Source organism: Callorhinus ursinus, unplaced genomic scaffold (assembly GCF_003265705.2).
Source record: "Callorhinus ursinus isolate GAN/ISIS: 27379988/994484 unplaced genomic scaffold, GSC_fseal_2.0 scaffold15, whole genome shotgun sequence".
NCBI lineage: Eukaryota > Metazoa > Chordata > Mammalia > Carnivora > Otariidae > Callorhinus > Callorhinus ursinus.
Genome location: NW_027397077.1, coordinates 43,305,078 through 43,326,873, shown reverse-complemented (window position 1 = coordinate 43,326,873; position 21,796 = coordinate 43,305,078). Strand labels below are relative to the sequence as shown.

Here is a 21,796-nt window from a genome sequence, read left to right as displayed (position 1 = left end):
AGAGAACAGCCTGTTCTAAGGCCCCGGGGCAAGTGGCTGAGGAGCTGGAAGGATTTCAGGGCAGCTGGAGTGTGGACATGGAAGAAGGCGTAGTGGGTAGGTAAGGGGTGAAGGGGCACAGCTCTTGGCTGACGTCGCTGGCCAGGCTGAGGAGTTTAGATGGTGTCCGGAAGGCAATGGGAAGCCCCAGAACAGTCCTGAGCAGGGAAGCCACGTGATCAGATTTGCCCCAGGGGAGGTCCTCAGGCAGCAGAGTGGAGATGGGTGGGAGGCTCCTCGGGTGGGGGCGGCCCTGGTCCCCAAAGCTCTGTGTGCCCCCAATGCCCAGGGCCCCCCCTAACTGTGCTCTCTCTCCACAGGGATGTTTTATCTTCTCTCTCGTCAAGTACATCCCCCTGACCTACAACAAAGTCTATGTGTACCCCACCTGGGCCATCGGGCTGGGCTGGAGTCTGGCCCTGTCCTCCATGATGTGTGTCCCCTTGGTCATGGTCATCCGCCTCTGCCAGACGGAAGGGCCGTTCCTCGTGGTGAGCACATGGGGCTGAGGCTGGATGTGGGGGATGTGGGAGGGCGAGAGGCAGGGAGGGTGAACGTCAGCTACCGGCTGTTGGCTGTCGGTTTGCTGTGTGACCTTGGGCACATCGCTGCCCTCTCTGGGTCCTGCACCCTTTGCCTGCCCTGTGGTGGGGTTGAGATTTTGGGCAGGCACATGGGGGAACAGGAAAAAAGAACAGTTCACGGTGACAAAGGTTCTGTGGTGAGGTTTGGAGCAGGGCTGTGGGCAGGAGGAGGAATTTGCCAGGCAGAGAAGGAGACGTGGAAGGCCGTGATGCCCAGTGCATTCACAGGCAAGGACGTGTGACAACACTTGGGCAGCAGTGACATGTTCTGGGGGGTGGGTGATGGCTGTGGACAGGTGACCGTGGTTTTGCATGCCAAGCTCGGAGCTAGGGCTTTATCCTGGGAGCAGTGGGGGCCGTGTTGCTGAAGCTGTAAGACAGGAGACAAGGAGCCGGGAAGGAAGCCTGAGCTCCACCCAGAGGCCTTCTCTTACCCTGAAGCCAAGTTTTGGATAAGCCCAACCCATGCTGGTGTCCCCTTCCCCACATCTGTGGCCCCGTCTGCTGCCGGAGACAGAACCTCAGGCCCCCAGGTCCCTGTGCCTGCCAGGCTCCCACCCTGAGGCCCCCTCCTTACCACCAACCCCTCAGAAATTTCTCCCAACAATACTGCAGATTCCAGGCTGTCGCAAAAGCTGAGGCTCTTTCCAAGAAATCCTTTTCTTAGAATCTCCCTTAACCTTTGGGCTTGGGCCAGCTCCAAGACTACACTGTTTTGTTCTGGGCTGTTTTTATTGTTATTCTCTTAAAAATCTGGAGCCAGGATGTCCTGGGGCCCTGGCTCCCCTTTGGGCTGGGCCAGTTTCCTTGTGGGCAGGGGAATGGCCTGGAGGTGGTGGTGGTGGGGGGAGAGGGGCGGCCCCGGGCAGAAAGGGAGCAGCCTGCCCTAGACAGAGGAAGTAGGCGGGGGTGTGCCCAGGAGGAAAACAAGCCATGAAGCTGGGGTCTGTCTGAGCCAGGACAGCCCTGGGGCCCTTGGGGGGTTCCTGCAGCAGTGGACCCATTGTAATTTCTCAGAGGATACAGGGAAGGACCCCAGTGTTCAGCCAGAATGGTAGGCCCTGTGATTTGTTAAAACCCTTAACTACTGGGTCTGGAGACAGATGGGTGATTGCTACGGCCCTGAGCCCTCCACATGTCCCCCCCTAAACACTCTATGCCAACCTAGCCCCTCCCTGGGAATTTCCAGAACGTCCCTACTACCGAGAAACTAAAGGGGTAATTGGGGCACAGCAGAGGGTCTTCTATGCCTGTACTGATTGGTCAGTGCCCACAGCAGTTGCAGATTTCAACCGTGGAGGGGGGACACCTGATGCTAACTTGTGTCCCTTCAAAGCTTAATTTTAAAATAGTGTTCCATCCCAAGTTTAGAGGTTTGATGAGAATGGGGTTTGTGTGGGGGAAGGAAGAGTGTGTGGGTGAGGCCTCCACCCAAACTTGCACCTACAAACCGGGTGGATAACTAAAGCCGCCTCCTCTGAAGGCATGGGAGCCCCCATCGATCTGTTTGCTGTGGGGCCCTCGACCTGTCTCCCGGCTGTGCTCCCAGCCATGAGCGTCTCTCTGAGCCAGGTTTGCAAATCCAGAGCTCTGTCCTGGGAGGACCCCAGTTCCGTCTGCACCTCCCATATAGCTGGAGCCCCAGCTGGCTACCTGGTGTTGTCTACCTCTTGTCCCATCTTCTGGGCGTGCACCTGTGCAGAGAGGCAATGTGGTGGAAGGAAGCTGAGCCTGCTCTCTGGCTGCCCTTCCATCCCTTGCCCTTTACCTGGGGCCTCCAGGCCAGCTCCCCCAGGACCAGGCAGGGAACCCAGGCGAGGGAAGCCATCAGGCAGGGCTGGGAGGGACCTGGAGAAGGTGATCCAGAGCTGCGGCAGGCAGCCAGGCCCTCAGCTCTGGCCTGCTGTGACCAAGAGAGGGTGTGTGGCTCTGGGGTTGCCAGATCTTGCAAGTTTTTGAGAGCGGATGGGAATCTGGATTTTCCAAGTGAAATGCTGTAGCTTTTAATAAGCATCTTAAAAAAATTGTAGTATACTTAAGGGGCATGTAAATGCCTAAGTAGGAAGGTTTCTTCTTCACAACTGCTTCCTACTGAAGTCTCTGAATGGACGCTTGGCAGGAGGGGAGCTGGGAGTCAAGAGCCCTGAGTTGGCCACTGTCGGCTTTCTGGGTGTCCTGGGAAGGGCTCTTTGCCTCACCGAGTCCCTGATCTGGCAACCAGCCAGGAGGACAAAACTCATCCTGCCCAAAAGTGATGGGATGATTCTCGTGCAGTCCGACCTCTGGCTCCTCTCTGTCAGAAGATGCAGCTCTGACATGAACAGTGGTCTCTGAGCCCCTAGCACAGAGAACCAGCTACCTACCGGGGGGAAGGGAAGGGACCCTAGTGCAAGAAGGCAGGAAATGCAGTTTACAGGCAGCTGAGGAATTTGGAGTTTCTCCTTGGGGAAGGTGGGAGCCATAGGAGGCTCACAACAGTTATCCAACCTCTGGCATACAAATTGCAGAAACTCGGGCTGCTTTGCAAGTCAGAGAAGTCAGGGGATGGGAATTACAAGGAGGTATATTTCAGCTCCATGGGAGAAAGAAGTCGGAGCTGGGAGGTGTGAGTCCCCTGTCCCTGAGGTGGGCAAGCAGGGCTTGGCCAAGGGAACTCCTGACAGGAATTCTGCCCTGATTCAAGGCCCGGAGGGACCTTAGAAGCACCTTAGTTCGACTCCTTCGTTTGCCAGTGGATACCTTGGGGGAGCCAGAGAGGGTCCTAGTTCGCCAAAGGCCAGACAGCACACCGGCCCGACTCAGAGGGTGTAGACCGTCGTGGCAGAGCGGGGAAGCAGGCCGCCTGACTTTGCTCTCTGCTCCCGTCCCCTTGCTTCTCCAGAGACTCAAGTACCTGCTGACCCCGAGGGAACCCAACCGCTGGGCCGTGGAGCGCGAGGGGGCTACGCCCTACAGCTCCCGCCTGGCTGTGAACGGCGCTCTCATGAAACCGACCCACATCATAGTAGAGACCATGATGTGAGCTCTCGGGCGGACGGGCTGCTTCCCTGCTGTTTACTAACATTAGATTCTCATAGGACCAGGTTTACAGAGCTTTCTATTTGCACTAGGATTGTTTTTTTTAATTGTCACAGAAAATGTTACTCTGTGTGTGTGCGCGCGCGCGTATGTGTGTGTGTGGGGGGGTGTGTGCGTGTGGTATTGTGCGTATGTGTATTTTGTTTTGATTTGGGGATATTTTGTATAAAAAGAAAACCCACCGGCAGATGTCCGGGGCGAGGCAGAGCTTTCGTATTGAATTAGATGTATTTTATGGGAACTTGGTAAATTTCTCTTTGTATTTTTTTTTACGTATAATTATATATACATTTAGAGATTGTCATACACTTTTACCACTTGAATTGATCTTCTTGCCAGCAATAGATCTCGTTTTCAAAAGCAATTCTTCGGTGCTTGCGTAGCTGGCAGAAAGTTCTGCCCCCAAAAACACAGGGTGGGATTTTCCTGGACAGCAGGCCCATTTTAAAGGTGTAGTACCTTCCCAACCTGGTTCACATAGAAGCATACAGCTGGGGAAGGGGAGGCCCCACGAGCTGGCCAGACCCAGAGGGGCTGGAGAAAGGAGGGCCACGAGAAGATGCATCATTACACTTGTCTTAGCCAAGAAGAGAGATGCCAAAATAATGAATCCACCCCTCACATCAAGGAACTGACTTAAAGCAGACAGATGAGGCCGGACAGCGGAAGTCTGATTCTCTAGAAACCGTTGCACCAGGAGCAAAATCCCACCTAATACTTTGAGATGGAGGGTGGATAGTCAGAAGGACCATCCGACAGATTGTCTGAATGGTTCATCCGAGGGGGGGGGGCCCGGCAAGAGCTCCCAGGAGGGCTTGGTGAGGATGGTGCCCCGACATTCAGGAGCCCTCAGGAGGCTGCCAGCGCGGCTGCCGCCCAGGGCATCCCAGGTAGAGGTCTGAGGCCCGCCCAGCAGGAGCCAGCAGTCTCGGGGCTCCAAACCTCACACAGATGGGGCTGTTGCATTTTAATGGGGTTCTTTAACCTTAAAGAACCTGGCCGCTCCCCAGCTGACATCTCTTGCAGCTGTGTGGAGGAGAGAAGCATGATGTATTCAGTGAGGGACGAGGGGTGGGCCGGTGGACCAAAGGGTGTGGGCCCAGGCGTTCAGGGAGGCCCGGTGTCAGGGAGGGGTGCTTTTCTTTCCTCATCTCTACCCCCCCCCCCCGTTCTGTCCTCGTCTTCCAGAGGCTGGGAGACTCCTGACAAGCTCCCTGCCCAGGGCTGCCCCAGCTCCTCGCTGGGAGTGCCAAGAGTGCTTTTGGAGGCTCCCCGAGTCTTGGATTCGGGTGAAGTGTTCCCAAACCCTCCTCCCCATTCGGGCACAAAAGCAGCCCTTGGTGACGACTCAGGAGGTGGTGAGGCCGTTCACGTCACAACCCCTGCAGCAGCCGGTGTTAGATGCGCACCATGTGGGGACCGAGGAGAGGAGGTGAGGGAGCGTTTTTTAGAAAGGTGGGACTGTTCAGGGGGCTGGCACCCCAGAACTGGTTTGACCAAGAGCCTGATGGAGAGTGGCATTCCTCTCTGAACTAGGAGTGAAGGTACTCCACCTTTAGAATCCTGACACGGACATGTCTCCACCCAAGCCCCCATTTGGACCTAAACTGTGCCATTTAAACTGTCACTTCCAAGTTCAGAGTCTAAACTAAACCGAAACATTGTCACGCAAAGACGACAGTGACTGCCTCGTGGGGTATGGAGAGTGAAGTCCAGCTCGGGTTTTCAGAGCGGGGGCTCTCTGGATCCTGGAACCCTCTCCCCAGATTCGGGAGGGGAGGAGCCTCTGGTGTCCCCGTCCCCAGGGGCAGAGGCAATCCTGAACCTCTTCTCTTTGGCAAGCATTCACATTTCACTGTTTCCAAAGCATATACTCTGCCAAACAATACCCAGTCCTATTCCAAACTGTTAACAATTGTGTGTTCCTTTTTTTCTATGTATTTATGGTTGCCGCTGTGTCTGATTTGATTTTTGTTGTTGTTGTTTCCTAATTTTACTGAGTAGCAATGTGACCTATTTTCCTTTGTCTCATGGAACTTAGTAAACGTAACCACTGTCGACGATTGGGGACAGGCGATGTGTGGGGATAAGGGGGGCTTGGCAAACTGTGGCTGCCTGGGCATTTGTGGTCATTTCAGGCTACAGTATCTCCCCTCCGGTGAAAGGCTACAGTATTTGGGGTTAGTAGGCAAATTGCAACACTCTGGAAATGGCCTGAGAAAGGCTTCTTCCTATAAGATTCGCAGACCAAATTCTAGACCAAAGACACATGCAGACCAAGTCCCCGGGCCCTGCCTGGAAGGAAGGTCAGCCACTTTACCCAAGCCCACTCCTCGACAATCTCCCGGCGCACCTGTCTCCAATTGGACCCTCTTGTCTACCCCCCTCGCCCTTGTGTATCTGCAGAACTTGGCTCTGTGAGTACAAGGTGTAATGATGCGTGACTTTTATATGTCTCCACATAAAGGCAACTTGTCATTGGAGCTCATGACTCTGGTCCTCCTGTCTCTGGAGAACAGGCATTCCGCCCGCTCTCTGCCTTGGGATGGGTCAGAAATTCCGGTGCCCCCACGTAGCCCAGTCGGCCGGCTCTGAGAAGGGATGCAAGGGAGAAGGTTAAAGAACTTTTTGAGGCTTCAGAAATGGGTAAGGGCCTCAGGATAAATCTCACCCGGGGAGATGCTTCATCGAGCCTGACACGGGCCATGTCAGTCCCTGCCGTGGACCTTCCTGCATGGTCAGTGCCTCCCTGGTCAGCGCCCTTGTAAAATGGGGGAAATGAGGTCCGGAGTGAGGAAGACACTGGGCACAGAGAGCAGGGACTGGAGCTAGACTATCTGCAGTCAGTTCCAGCTGCGGGTTCTCGAAGGGGTGTGTGGCGAGTGGTGAGTGCAGCTCCCCATTGTTCTCCCTGAAGACCAAAGACGAGCCTTTATGAAAAAGGAAAGCTCTCTGTCCCCCAGCATTCAGGGACGAGGAGAGCAGCACCCCCCACCCTCTCACCATCTTCGGGCCCACCGGACCTCACGCTGCGGCTCTGTGGGACAGGCGACTGCACCCAACAACCCTCTGAGCTAGGAATTGAGATCTCGATTGCCTGTGAGGAAACTGAGGCCCAGTGAAGCCAGTTGGTGTACAGGAGGCAGTATCCCTTAGGCAAGATTTAGCCTGAGGCCACGCAGGACATTCCCAGGGAGCGAGAAGTGGCCTTGGGGGATTTCTGGGTGACACACAGCCCCCTCTCTGCACCTCTGTTCCCTCATTCTCACCCCAGATCCCCAGCGCACCCCCCCAGAGAAGGTGGTGAAGCACAAGGGGAGTGAGCCTCCCTCAGCCTAGCACGGGGTGATCTGTGTGACCCAGGTGCCAGCACGTAGTGGTCCATGGCCCAGTCGGCATCTTCCCAACACTGCCCTTCTGGACCAGACAATGCTCTGGGCAGCCAGTGCTAAAGGCAGAGGTGCCTTCCTTCCCCTCAAGCCTCAGACACAGGCCAGGAAGGATCCAAGAGAAACATTGAGGTCCCATCCGGCCCGAGACCCCAATGTCAGGCAGCCCCAGGCTGGGCTGTCCACGTGGATGCTGTAAATAGCACCGTGCAAAAATCCCAACAAGCACAAACCAAACCAAATCCCAGATGTCAAAACTCAGAGAGGGGCGTGAGCAACCCGGAAGCCAGAGAACAGCATTTCCCTCGCCCCCAGCACCCTGTTGACGCCTGGCCCTCAGAATGCTCTTGTTTTAATAGGAAGCTATGTTTCATTGTTCTCTTGTGGGTGTCACTACAGACGTGTTCTGACAGTTCCCTGAGGGATGGAGCATCTTGTTATATATTTGGCTTCAAATTGAGATGTTGGCTCCATTTCTTTCTCCCCCCCCAATTAATTTTCAAATCCCTAGCAACTGTGACTCTGTATTTAGCACAAGAGAAAGCTGAGAACGTGGGTCTTGCCTCCTTCCAGAAATATGTCTGGCTCATCAGGACTTTTTTTTAAAACTTCAAAATATTTTTAAGATATTTTAAACTTTTGTAAAAAAAAAAATCAACCAACGAGACTCTTCTGAGGAGGAACATTTGTATCTGAATAAGATCCTTGGTGTGTAATTCAGTCTTGCAGTATACAAGCTTTTGTGTATAAATGTTTTATGATATGAATCCCTGTATTTTGCAGGGCTTTTCTTTTCCTCTTTTGCTTTTTAGATAAATATGTATATCAATATTTTAAATTCATCTTTGCTTTTTTTTAGAGGAGTTTGTAATCACCTTATAACATGAAAATAAACATTTCCTTTTTAAAACCAACACGTGTGGGTTCAATTTTGATGAGGCTCTCTTTCCTTCTGTGTGGCAAGCGCCTGACAGTTTACAGAGGCTTTCAGTTCTGCCCCAGGGTGCTCCCCAAAGGTGGTGTTGTCATCCGTGGTCGGAGACGCTGAGGCAGAGGATCACAGAGGGGATGCAGTCAACTCCAGGGCACACAGCAGTCTGTGAAAGCGTTGTCCTCCGACTCCTGGGTCTGCTCCAGCTGGTTCTACCGATGCTGGGGACTGAAGCCCACCTGCCGCACACCCAGCCCTGCAGCGCTGCTCACATCAGTCTCCCGGGCCTCAGTTTCCCCACTTGGAATAAACCACCGCCCGTTTTGAGGCTTTGGGCTGATTAGAGGTGATGCACCAGGAGTAGTCACTTACTGATGCCCAAGCAGGGGCTTTCTGATTGCCAAGTCCAAGAATGGGGCAGGCTGCAGGGAGGGGGTAAGCCCTAGAGGGATGCAAATAGAAATCATGCCACAGACACTGGGGCCTCAGAAGGGAGGACACGCAGGACCCCAGAAAATAAGTGGTTGGCACAGACGTCCTCCGCCTTGGGAATCATGTACCCAACCCACTGTTATAGATAGGGAAACTGAGGCAGGAGAGGGGCTCAGCCTCGCTGGGGTCACAGGGCAGGTCGATGTTTTGGGCAGATCAATGAGTGTGGGCAAGTTCAGGAGGTTGCTAGGTCCTTTCCCCAACTTCCCAGACCAAAAAAAAGGTCTCTTGGTAACTCATTATTTATAGACGATGTTAGAATAAAATACCACTCTCCCAGCTCTTTTTCTAGCTATTGGCCTTTCTGATGGCCTCTGTCCACTTTCCTCCTCCCTGTGTGCCTTGGCCATATAACTTGTTCAAATTGTAGCTCCATCCTTTACTCCCCGTGTGACTTAGGGCAAGTTACTTAACCTCTCTGTGCTTCCTTTCATCACCCAGAACATTGGGATGATAACAGAGCCACCTCTGAAGGCTGCAGGAGGACCCAAGGGATTCTTGAAAAGTACGCAGAACAATGCCTGCATGCAGCCGGTGTGTAGGACGTGCCTCTCCAGGTCACGACCCGCCCACACCTCTCTCCCCCTTTCGGAAGGGCCCTGAACCTATCGCCCAGCCCTGGGAGGAGCCGCAGTGACCTGTGCACAGCTCGCCTTTGGCTTCCCTGGCCCAGCCACATCGTTGCACCCAGCGTGGTCCAGCCAGGCTAGCACACCTCCAGAGATGGGGCACGCACTCCATCCTGCATGGTTGATGGGAAGAAGCGCTCCCTCTGTCCACACAGAGCTGTGGTCCCCCAGGGAGGCCTGGCCATGACCTCAGGGCTCATTATGCCCCGGCTGCCCTGTGAAGACTCAGGGCATCGATGGGGCCGCACCCAGGCTAAAGGGGCTCCATACAGCAGACCCACACTCACCTGCCTCCTTGGCTTTGCCCTGCCAACAGAACAAAATCCATAGTCCCTACCCAAACCCTTACCATTGGGCCCTGTAAACCCCCAACCTGGTCTCTCCGCTCTGCTTTTGGGCCTCCTTTCTCTTCCTTGAACCGACCAAGCTCATTCTCACCTCCGAGCCTTTGCACTTGCTTTGCCCTCTGCCTGGGACACTGTTCTTCCCGGTCTCCCCGGGGGACTCCTGTCTTGAAGGTCTCAGCCCAAATATCACCTCTTCAGAGAAGTCTCTCCTGACCCCTGAGCTAACGCTCTCGCCCCCCACTTTATCCCCATGACTGGGTTTTTTTCACTGCACTCCGTACCTCCTGAAATAATCCTTTACGATTTGCTCCCTCATTCACTGTCTGTCTTCCACCAGAGAATCTAAGCCCCGTGCAGACGGGACCTCATCTGTTGTGTTCATGTTGTTTTCCCAGGGGCTGGAATGATGCAGAGCCCAAGCAGACCTTTAGAATGGATGAATTAATTAAAAACAGGGACGATGTCATAAGATCCAAACAGAAGTTGACTATTGCCAGCCTATGATTAAAAAAAAAACAACAAAAAAAAAACCAGCCACCACAATCTAGTTGCATTTAAATAATTTTATTGTAAAAAATCATCCCAATAGCACCCCCCCACCAGCTCCTAAGTCACTGCAACCCCTGGCAGAACAGATTTATACACGGGCCCCAAACAGACCCCAAATGGCCTTTGCAACACAGCCCCTTGGCATGTGCTTCCCAAGAGCCCTAAGAAAACCCCATGTAGAAAAATACTTTACAAGGAATATGCTCTAATCTCAGCCAGAGAAAAATACAGCTTTTGGGGGGGGGAGGAGCAGGTCACAGGAGCTGTACCCAAAATGCATAGGCAGGCAGGATGCTCACCGGGGACGGGCATTGGGAAATGTCAAGTCTGGGATCTACGACCCCCATGAGAAGCCAGAATATTGCATATGAGAAGGCTGGCCAGGGCCAAGGGCCACCTGCTGGGCCTGGTTGCATACGTCTGGGGGATGGCAGAGGCCTCAGCCGGAGGAGGCAGGGGGCACTGGTCGGGGAGGGGATGCTTCTTCCCACCGGCAGTTGAACGCAGCTGTCCTGAGCCTAGAGGCCCTGGGAGTGTGGACTGTCCAGCCCTGTCACTTGACAGAGTCCCAGAGAGGCTGGGCAACTTGCCTAAGCTCACACAGCTGCGGCTGCCAGTGGTCATGTCTCTGCTGTGGCCCCTGGCCCCCCAGGCTGAGGGCTCTTGGCTTTTGCTCGGTGCCCCTGTGATGGGGGGGGGCAGTACCTTTTCACCCTGGGGCGGGTGTTTACACAGCAATCCAAGATAGCAGAGGCATTGGGCAGTCCAGTCCTGGCATGGAGGGCTCTCCAGGGAACGCAGGGAGCAGCAGGGTGTGGGGGAGTGGACAGAGAAGAGGGAATGCAGGCCCTCAGGGAGAGTGTGCGCAGGGTGCCCGGTGGGCATGGTTCTGGCCATGACAGGGAGGCCCGTACCTGCTCACAAAGACTATCCACCCCTACATTGCCCAGAGAGGGTCACACCGAGAGGGGGTCACAGAGCAACCAAGCAGCAACCCAGAGCAAAAAGAACGAGCCTCTTGACTCCGCATCTTGTCCCTCGAGTGGAAGAGGATTTGGGGGCCTCCAAGGGACGGAAGCATGGAGGATGCAGGCAGGAGTGTGTGCCCCGTTTTCCTGAGACCCCCGTTAAGAGCAAAGCAAACCCCCAGCCCTGACTGAATCCTGCCCGCCCACCTCCATCCCCGGGGCCGCAGCCCAGACCACCAGGTGAAGGCCTATGCCCTATGCCCTTCTCAAAATCAAAAGGATTTCTGGTCTGCGGGAAATGAGGACAATGACTTTAAGGGATGCTGGTGCTTCCAGATTTCAAGTGGGAATAAACTTCCTTAAATGACCTCTTTGGACCCTGTCACCTTTGGGCACGAGAGAGAATGGCCCATCGCTTTCCTGCCTGCCTACGTCTGTCTCTGTGCCTTCCTCTCCCCGTCTCTCCTCCTTCATGGATTTGGAGATTGAGGAGGAGCTGTATCATCTTATATGTGATACTTCTATGGTTTTCCCATCTCCACCGAAATGGTGAACAAAAACTCCTGGGTCTTCTGTCCCAGATGACTCCCTCCCATCGTGAGGGGCCTGGCTTGAGAGGGGTGTATTCATATGGATCTCTGCCTGACCCTCCTACAAAAGAAGCAGGAGGGGCTAAGAGCCCAAAGCCTGACACCCAGCTGGCCCAAAGGGCCCAGAACTGTGAGTCTCAAATCCCGGAGGCTTCAGACCAGAGCTGCCAAAATGAAAGAATCACTCACTTTCAGAATCAACAGGCCAATGTCTCCTGGGATTCAGCCATCCCAGCTGAAGAGCCTCTTAAGTGGGGATGCCAGCAAGCCCCAAACACCAGAATTCTGGAGTAGGGAAGGGGCTAGGCTGCCACCCTGAGTGGCATCCCTCTTGGGGGGAGACTGTCCAGAAAAGGTGGCCCCCCCAGCTGCACCCTAAATGCTCCCCCTATGGGGAAACTAACTACCTGAGCCTGTGTGGACCCATTGCCCGGATGCCTCACACCTCAGTCCATGACTGCCCTGGGGGTATCCGGTTCCCACTTGCCCACCTCCTGTGACAGGGAGCTCACTCCTCCCTGGCAACTCCATAGCTCTGCTGGGAGAAAGCACTCCCTACAGTAGCTGGGCTCCCTAGCCCCCAGGGGCCCTCTTCTCCCAGCTGAGCAGCCTGTCTCAAACCCTACTGAGTGGGGCTCCTCTGGACATCCATCTCGGAGTCCCAACATGGAGAAAGACCTAGATGTCACTCCAAGTGGGGCAGGGAACCTCACTGCCTGGTACTCCAGGCACCAGAGAACCAGAGAATAGAGACAGATTCCAGTCCATGGCTCAGAGCCTGCCAGACGAACAGATGGATGAGTGAGTGGCCAGGTCTCCAGCCCAGTTACAGGTCTGGGGGCCGGGATCTACTCCTGAGGCCCCTGGGGTGTCCAGACCACATGCTGACTTCAAAGCATCCGGGGGCTGCTGGGGCCTGGAGCTCGTGGGGCTCGGCCGCTCTGGGCCAGTGGGTTGCGGCTGATGACCAGCGCCAGGACGTCGCCTGCCTCCGCCAGGAGCGGCACGGCCAGGCAGCAGTCAAAGTCCCGCGTGCGAACGTGGTTGACCTGCAGGGAACACAGCCAAGGGGACAGACGGGCATCAGCTGAGCCCGGGCTGAAGTAGGTAGGAATCGTAAGATGTCCTCATGTGTGGGCCCGGCCCCAACCCAGATACAGGGTAAATCTAGAACACACACAAAGAGAAGTCCTCCTTCATCGAGCTCTCTTTCAATCCTTCTGGTCAGGTTTTATCAAAGAGAAACCCCAAAGGAGGTGCCAGGACATTCTTCCTGCTCCTCTAACACCTACTTCTCTCCCTTTTTCATGAAAGAGCAGACCACACACTCAGCTTCCTGCTTAGAATTGGTGACATTGCTTTGTTTCTGTTTTTTTATTTCACACTGACCTTCTATGTCAAGCAAGGGGTGCTGGGCTTTCATTCCTAAATGACATGAAAAGCTTCCTTTCAAAATAAATTTAAGTCAGAAATACTCCACCAATTTAAAGGAAACATATTCAGTAAATGTGGCACTAACATAGCAGAAATCACACCAAGGGAAATGTAGCTGGGGCGAGGGAAAAGCGGCAGAGGGTGGCTGGGCCAGGGCTGTCCCAGAGCTTTCCCTGGGCTCACCCACATTTCCCAGGCTCCCTTGCAGTTAGCGAGGTCACGTGACTAGTTCTGGCCAATAGGCCATGAAGGGCAATGGCAGATGCTGCTTCTGGGTGGAGGCAGGAAAAAAACCCACGTGTGGTTTTCCAGTCTCAGTTCCTAGGTCACGTGGTCGAAGGCATTTGCTAAAGGGTAGAGCCCCCATCAGCCTGGCGGAGCAAGCCTATGCCGCCCCCCAGCGGACAAAAGGTTCGTGTGTTAAGCCACTAAGATTCGGGGTTGTTACTGCAACATAACTAAGCCTAACCGGCCTATAGGACTGGTGTTGTCATTCCCTTCGCACATGAGGAAGCCGGGGCCCAGAGAGAGAAGGTGACCTGCCTAAGGCCACTCAGCCAGGGTAGAAGTGGGGCTCTTTCCCCACAAGGCAAGGAAAGGCCACACTATCCATGGTGCCTCCAGCCCAGCATTACCTGAAGGACCCTGTCGAAGGGCCGGAGGCCCCCACGTTGGGCTGGCCCATCAGGGCGCACACTGTGGACATAGACACCCTTCTCCAGGAGGCCGTCAGAGACGCTAAAACCAAAGTCATTCCGCAAGGGGTCCTTGTGCAGGGTTACCTGGGAGCAGAAGGAGGAGGAAGTCCCTGGAGCTCCGACCTTTGTCCCCAGCTCCCCACAGCAGCCCAAATCCCTTGGTGTGGGACCCAGGCCCAGCCCACTGCCCAGCTGCGCTCCCTGTCACTACCACATAGCGCCCCCTCGCGTTCTCCACGGGAGCACGACCTCCGGTTCCCGGCACCAGTCACAGTGGGGAAGCCGGGGAAGGGGTTCCTTCTCCGTTCTTCTTCAGTCCTCTCCCTTCCCCCCAGGAGAAAGTCTCAGTGGGGTATCGATGGGTTTTCACCCCTCTAACACTTGATCATCTCTCAATTTACCAAGAGGCTCTGAGCCTTCTGAGGGCCACTGGCTGAGAGGTTTCTTCTCCTCTTGTTTGTTTTTCTATATAGTAACCTACAGATGACAAGGGAGGCTGGCTTCTCCTTTAAGGAACTGGTAACTGATATATATGATACACACACACAAATACAGAGACACGTATCATATATAAACGTGTTCCTGTTTTATATACACACAATCTTAAGTGGGGAAAAAGTCTACTTAAAGAAAAACATTCATAGCAGCCCAGTGTGTATCACAAGGGTGCGTGTGTATCACCCAAATGGTGAGAATTTGACAAGTTCCACCTAGTACAAAATTGTGTCTGGTGGAGGAAAATGAAGCCCAGAGAGGGGTGGGCCCATCTGGAGCCCCTGGTGGGTCCTCACAACACCAGGCCACGCATCTAGGCTTCCCATGCCCAGCCCCAGCGCCCACCTTGTGCATCTCTAAGGATGTCGGCAGCAGCAGCTCCTGCAACTCTTCAGGGGACGCTCGTACCTCCTGGCTCCTCCGCCAGGGCTGGTGGCCGGGCCTGCCCTCAAGGGCGACGCTCTGCACCGTGCCCGTCATGATGGATGCCTGCGGACACACAGCCCTTCACTCGGATGCTTGTTTGCTCGCTGTTTGCAGTCAGCATCTGTGGACACCTACTATGTATCAGCCTTCAAGGTCACAATGGTGCACAGCATAGACAGGGTCCCTGCTCTCCAGGGGCTCTCAGTCTGATTGTGGGCGGGGGGGGTCCTCGATCACACCCACGACCAGAATGCTAATTGTTGGCACTGAACGATTAACACTTACTCTGTGCTGAGCTCAGTTCTACTCACTATACACACACAATTCATTTTGTTCTCTTCGATACTATGAGAAACACAGGCAAATACCATTTTGGGGGTCCATTTTACAGGTGAGGAAACCCAGGCTAAGAGAAATTATGATTTGAACTCAGAATCTGGTTTCAAAGTCAAGGGTCTTAACACTCTGCTATCTTGGCTGATCATAAAAATAAATAAGATAAAATCACACACAAAACCTAAAAGAGTTTACTACCCCAAGATGGTCACTAAAAGATCTTAAAGATGAACTCAGAAGCAAAAAGTAGAACGCAGAAAGCAACAGTGAGCAAAGAAATTAATTGTCTACAACCCTAATGAGTACTGACTAAAATCCCACATTAACTAACTTCGAGCAATTTGTAAACAAGCAGGGAGACAAGAGGAGAGAGTTTAGAGGGAAATGGAAGCATTCTACAGGCCCTGTCTCATTCAGAAGCGGGGCCAAAGGCATTGATTCAACTTTGCTAGAAAAAGCAAAGCAAAGATGAAAATTCAAGGCCACGTCAGTTGCGCCTGGTCTTTTCAAAAAGTTAGCGACATGGTCTATTCATAGAATGGAATATTATTCAGCCATAGAAAGCATGAAGTACTATGTTCTACAACATCAAGCTAAATGAAAAAAGTCAAGACACCAAAGGCCACATACTGCATGACCCCATTTATAAGAAATATCTAGAACAGGCAAATCCATAGAGATAGAAAGCAGAGAGTAGTTGGGAGATGTGGGGTTTCTTTTTGGGATGTTAGAAATGTTCTGGTCGTAAAAAAAAAAAAGAAAGAAAGAAAGAAAGAAATGTTCTGGTCGTGTATACGCAACATCACAAAAACACTAAAAGCCCCTGAATTATTCGTGATTATCCTTAATTAATTCTTTTTACTTTTATTTTTTTTTAAGATTTTATTTATTGATTTGACAGAGAGAGAGAGCACAAGCAGGGGGAGCAGCCGGCAGAGGGAGAGGGAGAAGCAGGCTTCCCGCTGAGCAGGGAGCCTGACGCCGGGGCTCAACCCCAGGACCCCAGGATCATGACCTGAGCCAAAGGCAGACGCTTAACGACTGAGCCACCCAGGCGCCCCTACTTCTTTTTACTTTTAATATTCAATTTACTTTAACGTGGTAAATTTTATGTTATATGTGAGTTTTATCTTGGTAAACAAAAGTTTTAACTTAGCATCATTAAAAAGGCACTGGACTAAAATTAAGAGAGACTGAAAAAGCCTAACAACGAGGTGCCAAGCTTTGGTTGGGCATTAGCTTAGCCGGACCAGGTATAAAGGGAAATTTGAGGTCAACTGTGAAAACCTGCATATGACCTTGGTATTAGAAGAAATGAAAATGTATCAGAAGGTTATTTTCATATGTGGGGGGAAAATGGGGTAGCTGACAGAAAAATGTATGAAACAGCATATACATCATGGTTTCACTATCCTAAAAATATATATACACTCACTTAAGCAGTAACAGTCATGATCTATGTGTAGTGGGAATGTTGTGTTCTTATGTTTTATTTTGCTTATTTTAGTTTTGATTTTATTTTGTTTATCTAATCTTGCACCATCCACATATATGGCTCCTGTAATAATAAAATATTTGAAATTAAAAAACTGAATATTAAATGAATTAAGGATAATCACTAAAAGAATAAAATTATAAAATGTCCATTTTGGTGGTGCAGAGAGTAAACAGGAATAAAAGATTTATCAATACAAGAATAGCAAAGCTAGATCAGAAGTATAGAGTAAGTAGGATACATAGAAAGTATAAATTATATGCTAGAATTAAGTTTCATTATATTAGTAATCACAATAAATATAAATGAACGAGTCTTAAAAAGGAGACTCTTGGATTGGGGGAAAAATAAGCTACATACAGCATATAACAGATACATTTAAAATGATAAATGTACACACTTAGTAACACAGTAAGCTTGAAAATAAATAAATTAGAAAAAAGACAGGAAACATTGCTAAAATAAAGCTGGTGGAACCATATTATTATGAGGGAAAATGGAATTTAAAGTGGAAAGCACATAGGGATAGAGATACTGATTAATAATAAAAAGAAAAATTCACCAAGAAGTTATAGCAAGCGTGAATTTATATGAAACTAACAATATAACCTCAAAGGATAGAAAACAAAAATTGACAATGTCAAGAACTTGCCAAATCTCCACTCATGATGGGAATTTTATCATACCACTAATAAAAAAAATATAAAAATAAAGCATATAACATTTCATAAGGATGCAGATTTGAACAAGTTTATGAACAATTTTGACCTACAGAGAACCTGACACCCAACAAAAGGAAATTTGCATTGTTTTGCAGGCATACATGAAGTGTTCACTAAAACTGATCACATACTAGGCCACAAAGAAAGCTGTAGCAAACTCCAAAGAATTCATAGCAAATTGAACATATTTTCTGGCCACAGTACATATGAATTAAAAGCAAATATGAATTGGTTTTAAAATATGGGTTTAAAAAAAAACTCTCCACTTCTGTGTAATTCAAGGGCTTAACTAAAATCGTAATAGAAATTTTTGAAATATTTGGAATTGAATGATCAACAAAAGCATCACAAATCAAAATTTGTGGAATGCAGCCAAAGCAGTGCTTATGGGTAAAATCATAGCTTAAGATGCACTATGGCAGAAAACAAGGAAGACTGAAAATGAAGGAGCTAAGAAACCATTTGTGTTATTTAAATAACACAAATAAAGTAGAAGCTAAACACAGAAATGAGTAAGATAGAAAACAATGAAAATTAACAAAGCCAAAAATCAGTTCTTTGAGGAGCCTAGTAATTGGCAAGACTGATGGAGAAAAAAAATGGCACCAATCAAAAATTTAGGGGCAAAAGCACAGATAAAGTGGAAGTTTAAATTATTGCTCTCAGAGCATGAAGGAGCTTCTGAAATGACCAGCTCAAGGAGCTGGTGATTCAGTCTTCCTAGACCTTCCTGGGCAGCCTGTTCCACCGTGGGCCATGCTGACCTCACACAAAGCTGTATTCACTTCTCAGCTCCCTGACCCCTCATCCCCTGTACTGTCTGTCCCTGATGCTCACATCTGCATGCTTCCACAGAGCACATCCATAACCATGTCCCCAGACTGCGCCTGCACACACACACACCAAAACTGCCCCTCAGCATCCAAATGGGCGCTCAGACACACCTGTTCTGAAAACACCCTCAGCATCTGTGCATACATGAGCATGCTCACACACATGCACACACGCATGCCCCCGATGCACACACGATGATGCCAGACACGTCCGTATGTGCACACACCCCCACGTGCCATACCACAATTCTCTCAATCACACCTGCACGTGGGTAAAGACGCCTTTATACGGAGGGTGCTGAGTGCATGATACACACTACACATGAGCAGGATCCCATCAACATGCTTGCTTTCCACGGGCATGCACATCGGTGTGGCCATGCACAGGGGCCCCCAGGAAGGTCTGTGGGGTGGGTGGCCCTACCTCCAGTTCCCTCAGCAGCTCTGACTGACCACATGACTCCAGGTCTTCGAGCGCTTCCCCGAACATGCGCCAGAAGCCCTCCTCACGGGCAGGGCCAGGGGCTGGGCTGTAACGTAGGAACCAGAGAGCGTCAACTCCTGGCAGGCGGGTGGGCGGGCAGGCGGGCTGGGGCCTGAGGAGTCTTCGGGGCCCCGGGGCCCAGCGTTGGGCTCGAGGGGCCATAGGGTGGGCGGGCAGGCGGGCGGGCAGGCAGGCGGGCGTCCTCGGTGGCAGTGCTGGGGCCCCGGGGCAGTGGTTGGTGACACGGAATGGGGGGAAGACGCAGTTAGGGGCGACCAGGACTGTCGGTGGTCAGTTAGAACAGGGGCAGATGAGACGGGGTGGAGAGCGGTGACACAGGACGCCTGGGAAGAGAGACAGACGGACGGACAGACAGACAGAGAGGAGATCCATGGTGTAACCCCAGAGGACGGCCCCTGGCCCCACCCAGACACATGGCATCATAGCACAGTGACAGGGACAGAGCTGGAGCCAGCGAGGACACAGATGGATGGAGAGGAGAGTGTATCTGCGCTTGGGGAAGGGTCCGGGCCACCCCACAGCTTCCATCACAGGCTGTACGGGCCCGTCATCAGCTCTAAAATCGAGGCTCATTAGAATGGTAACAAGTCACACTTGCACACTTCATAGTTCACAAAGCCACTTGCCACCTACAAAGTCCTGGCTGCTTAGAAAGGATGGTTTGCAAAGCACTTTCTTACAAAGGCCCAGGAGTTTTTCTCTCCTAGGGAGACTCAGGGAGGATGATGGGCAATAGTTGCTTCCTGTCCTTCCCATTTTATAGATGAGAAGACTAAGGCTGAGGATAGTCTCTCCATTCGAACCAATTCTACAAACATTCCCTGGGCCAGGTCTCCACAGGGCCTGGGGCTACGGCAGTGAGTAAGGTGTAGCCCCTGTTCTCAAGGAGCTGGTGATTCAGTCACAAAGTGTGCAGCAGTCCCCACTGGGTGCCAGGCACTCAGCGAGAGGCGCTATGCAGAAGGGACCACAGCCAGGTCATGAACCAGGTGGGCACAAGGCAGCCAGTGCCACGAGGAGGCTCACAGTGGCGGCTTGGGGACCAGCAGAAGGAGGGATGCCTTCTGCCTGAGAAAGTCAGGGGAGCCTCCCGGAGGAGGCGGGAGAATGCGAGCTGGGTTTTCACGGCTGCACTGGCCTTGGCCAGGAGAGAGAGGGAAAGGCACTGGAGACAGAAGGAAGTGCCCGATCCAAAGCAGAGACACAGGTTGGGTGGCTAGGGCTGGGTGAGGAACAGCATTTCTCCACAGGGCCTGCTCTCTGCGAGAGCCTCCTCCAGGGGTGGTGCGGTGTCCTTCAAAGCCAACGCTACCAAACCCACCACATCCATAGCCAGGGCAGGTGCCTGGGACCCGAGGGCCCTTGCAGGAGGCCATCAAGCAACCTGGGTTAAGTCAGGAGGGTCAAGTTCAAGTTCTGAGCTGTTCTGAGAATGGCAGATTACCAGACTCTCTGGAAAGGCAAACACCTTCCACGCCTTTGCCACTGCTGTGCCCTCTGCCCAGCACACCCTCGTCCCCATCTCAGCCTGGCTGAGGCAGCTCTGCCCGATGCTTCCTCCCCTCTCCCGGGAGGCACCCCTCCTCGGGAGCCGGACAAGACCCCTCCGCTGCCCCCACTGCTATGGAGACCAAGAGACCATGACTGCCTCCTCCCTTGTGGCATTCCCACCACAGACCTAGTTGGTGGCTCCCAATCCTCCTCTTCCTCCTCCTCGGGGAAGCTCTCGTCCGTGGGGGCTGGGGTATAGCTCGTCCTCCGGGGCTCAGTGGGTGGGGGGCTGCTTCTCAGCCGGCTGGGCCGCCACTCCTGGGGGGTCACGCCCCGAGCCACTGTCTGCGGAGTGTAGGAGCCTGCCAGGTGGAGAGGTGGGTGTCTGTAACCACTTCAGCTTGCCCTCCTTCCCATCCCTTTTCTAGCTGTGCTAGATGACCCTGGATAGGTCTTGGCCCCCTCTGGCCTTGCGTGACTACCCAGAGTCCCCTGAGGGCCCTGCCACCTAGTCCCTACCCCCAGAACCCCCAAGAACTCCTGATCACCCAGCAGAGGAGTTAATGGCCAGGGCTCCAAGACCCTGTCCCGGCTCCATGGGCTTAGCCTGGCTGCCTCCTACCTGGGGACAAGGCTCGCTATTGTAACCATTCCTCTCCGCCTGCCTTTGAGAGCTCTCAAGACCCTGCCCCAGGGGTAAGCTAAGAGATGCTTATCAAGTACAAGAGATGGGGAAGCAGAGACCCAGGGAAGGCAGACAGATATACAGCCAGGGAGGACGAGGGCTGGGAGCCTCGTGAGGCCACTTAGAGGCCTCGCTCCACTAGTTCCCTGAGCCGGGCCTCCCAGAGGCCAGAAGGCCAGCTGCTAGATTCAAATGCCCCCCAAACCCCGAGGCCACCCATGAGTCTCAACATGCCCGGGCAGGGGAGCTTGCATCCTCAGAGGGCAGCCTGTGTCCACCTTAAGACGTGTCCACCTTAAGGCGGGGTCTTGTGGGATGGGGTGGGAAGGGGCTTTCTGCCTTCCCATCTTCAACTGGATGCAATAAACACTGCTTGGGCACCTGCTGTGTACAGGGCACTGGGCTAGGAATGAGAAAGACAAAAGTGAGGCCAGCTTGGTCCCTAACCTCAAGGTGGGGAACTCCATGGTGCTATGGATGCTAATCAAAAGATGTGTGAAGGCCTGAGGTCCATGCTCTGAGCAGTGAGGATCCCTGAGAATGGCTAATGGGGCCCAGGCGGGTCTGCCTCCAGGAAGTGTCCCTAAAGGATGGAGCCGGGAGAGGAGGGGGCATGGAACAGCTGCTGCAAAGGCCTGGCAGCTGGGGCAGCCCAGAGAGAGCATGTCACTTGGCCTGGGGCCCCGAGGCGTTACCTGGGCCCCCGAATCCACCCTCTGTGGCTGAGCTGTCCCAGGACTCCACAGCACTGTCCACACTGGGCACAGCGGGTGAGAACCGGGCTGCCAGCAGGCCTCCTTTGAGCGCTTCTGGTGGGTCCTCATCTGCATCGCTGGCCTCACTGAGGCTGCCCGACTTGCGGCACGGGAGGGGGCCTGGGAGAGAAAAGGGGTGTCACCACCACTGGCCTCTGACCTCAGAGACACAGAGACACTCAGTGAGCCTCAGTTTCCCCACTTCAGTCTGGTTTGGGAACTCACAGGCACTGAGCCCCCCTCCACACTCCCCGAGCCTGCTACTGAGCAGTCTGATAGGAGGGGAGGGGGCACACTAATGGGCAAACCCATTTCATAGACAGGA

The 21,796-nt window shown here is 52.8% G+C and overlaps 2 protein-coding genes across 12 annotated transcripts in view; one reads left to right on the top strand and one right to left on the bottom strand.

The window, feature by feature from the left end:
- The window catches only part of SLC6A6 (solute carrier family 6 member 6), an 82,707-nt gene extending 74,703 nt beyond the window's left edge, over positions 1-8,004 (top strand). For 5 of the 6 annotated variants that reach the window (XM_073901711.1, XM_025885714.1, XM_073901710.1 and 2 more), the window contains 3 exons: positions 360-530; positions 3,505-3,641; positions 6,169-8,004. In XM_073901711.1, coding sequence (XP_073757812.1) covers positions 360-530; positions 3,505-3,641; positions 6,169-6,277 — 417 coding nt within the window. In that variant the 3' untranslated portion in view covers positions 6,278-8,004. Of the gene's footprint in view, positions 1-359; positions 531-3,504 lie in introns of all 6 variants that reach the window. The other variant, XM_073901712.1, reaches the window with a different exon arrangement.
- A 2,058-nt stretch (positions 8,005-10,062) lies between these two features.
- The window catches only part of GRIP2 (glutamate receptor interacting protein 2), a 96,711-nt gene continuing 84,977 nt past the window's right edge, over positions 10,063-21,796 (bottom strand). For 4 of the 6 annotated variants that reach the window (XM_073901707.1, XM_025885288.2, XM_025885289.2 and 1 more), the window contains 6 exons: positions 21,412-21,591; positions 20,219-20,393; positions 18,460-18,565; positions 14,569-14,712; positions 13,666-13,812; positions 10,063-12,645 (listed from right to left, as the gene is read on the bottom strand). In XM_073901707.1, coding sequence (XP_073757808.1) covers positions 12,487-12,645; positions 13,666-13,812; positions 14,569-14,712; positions 18,460-18,565; positions 20,219-20,393; positions 21,412-21,591 — 911 coding nt within the window. In that variant the 3' untranslated portion in view covers positions 10,063-12,486. Of the gene's footprint in view, positions 12,646-13,665; positions 13,813-14,568; positions 14,771-18,459; positions 18,566-18,679; positions 18,864-20,218; positions 20,394-21,411; positions 21,592-21,796 lie in introns of those variants that run through there. The other 2 variants (XR_012380968.1, XM_025885291.2) reach the window with 2 other exon arrangements.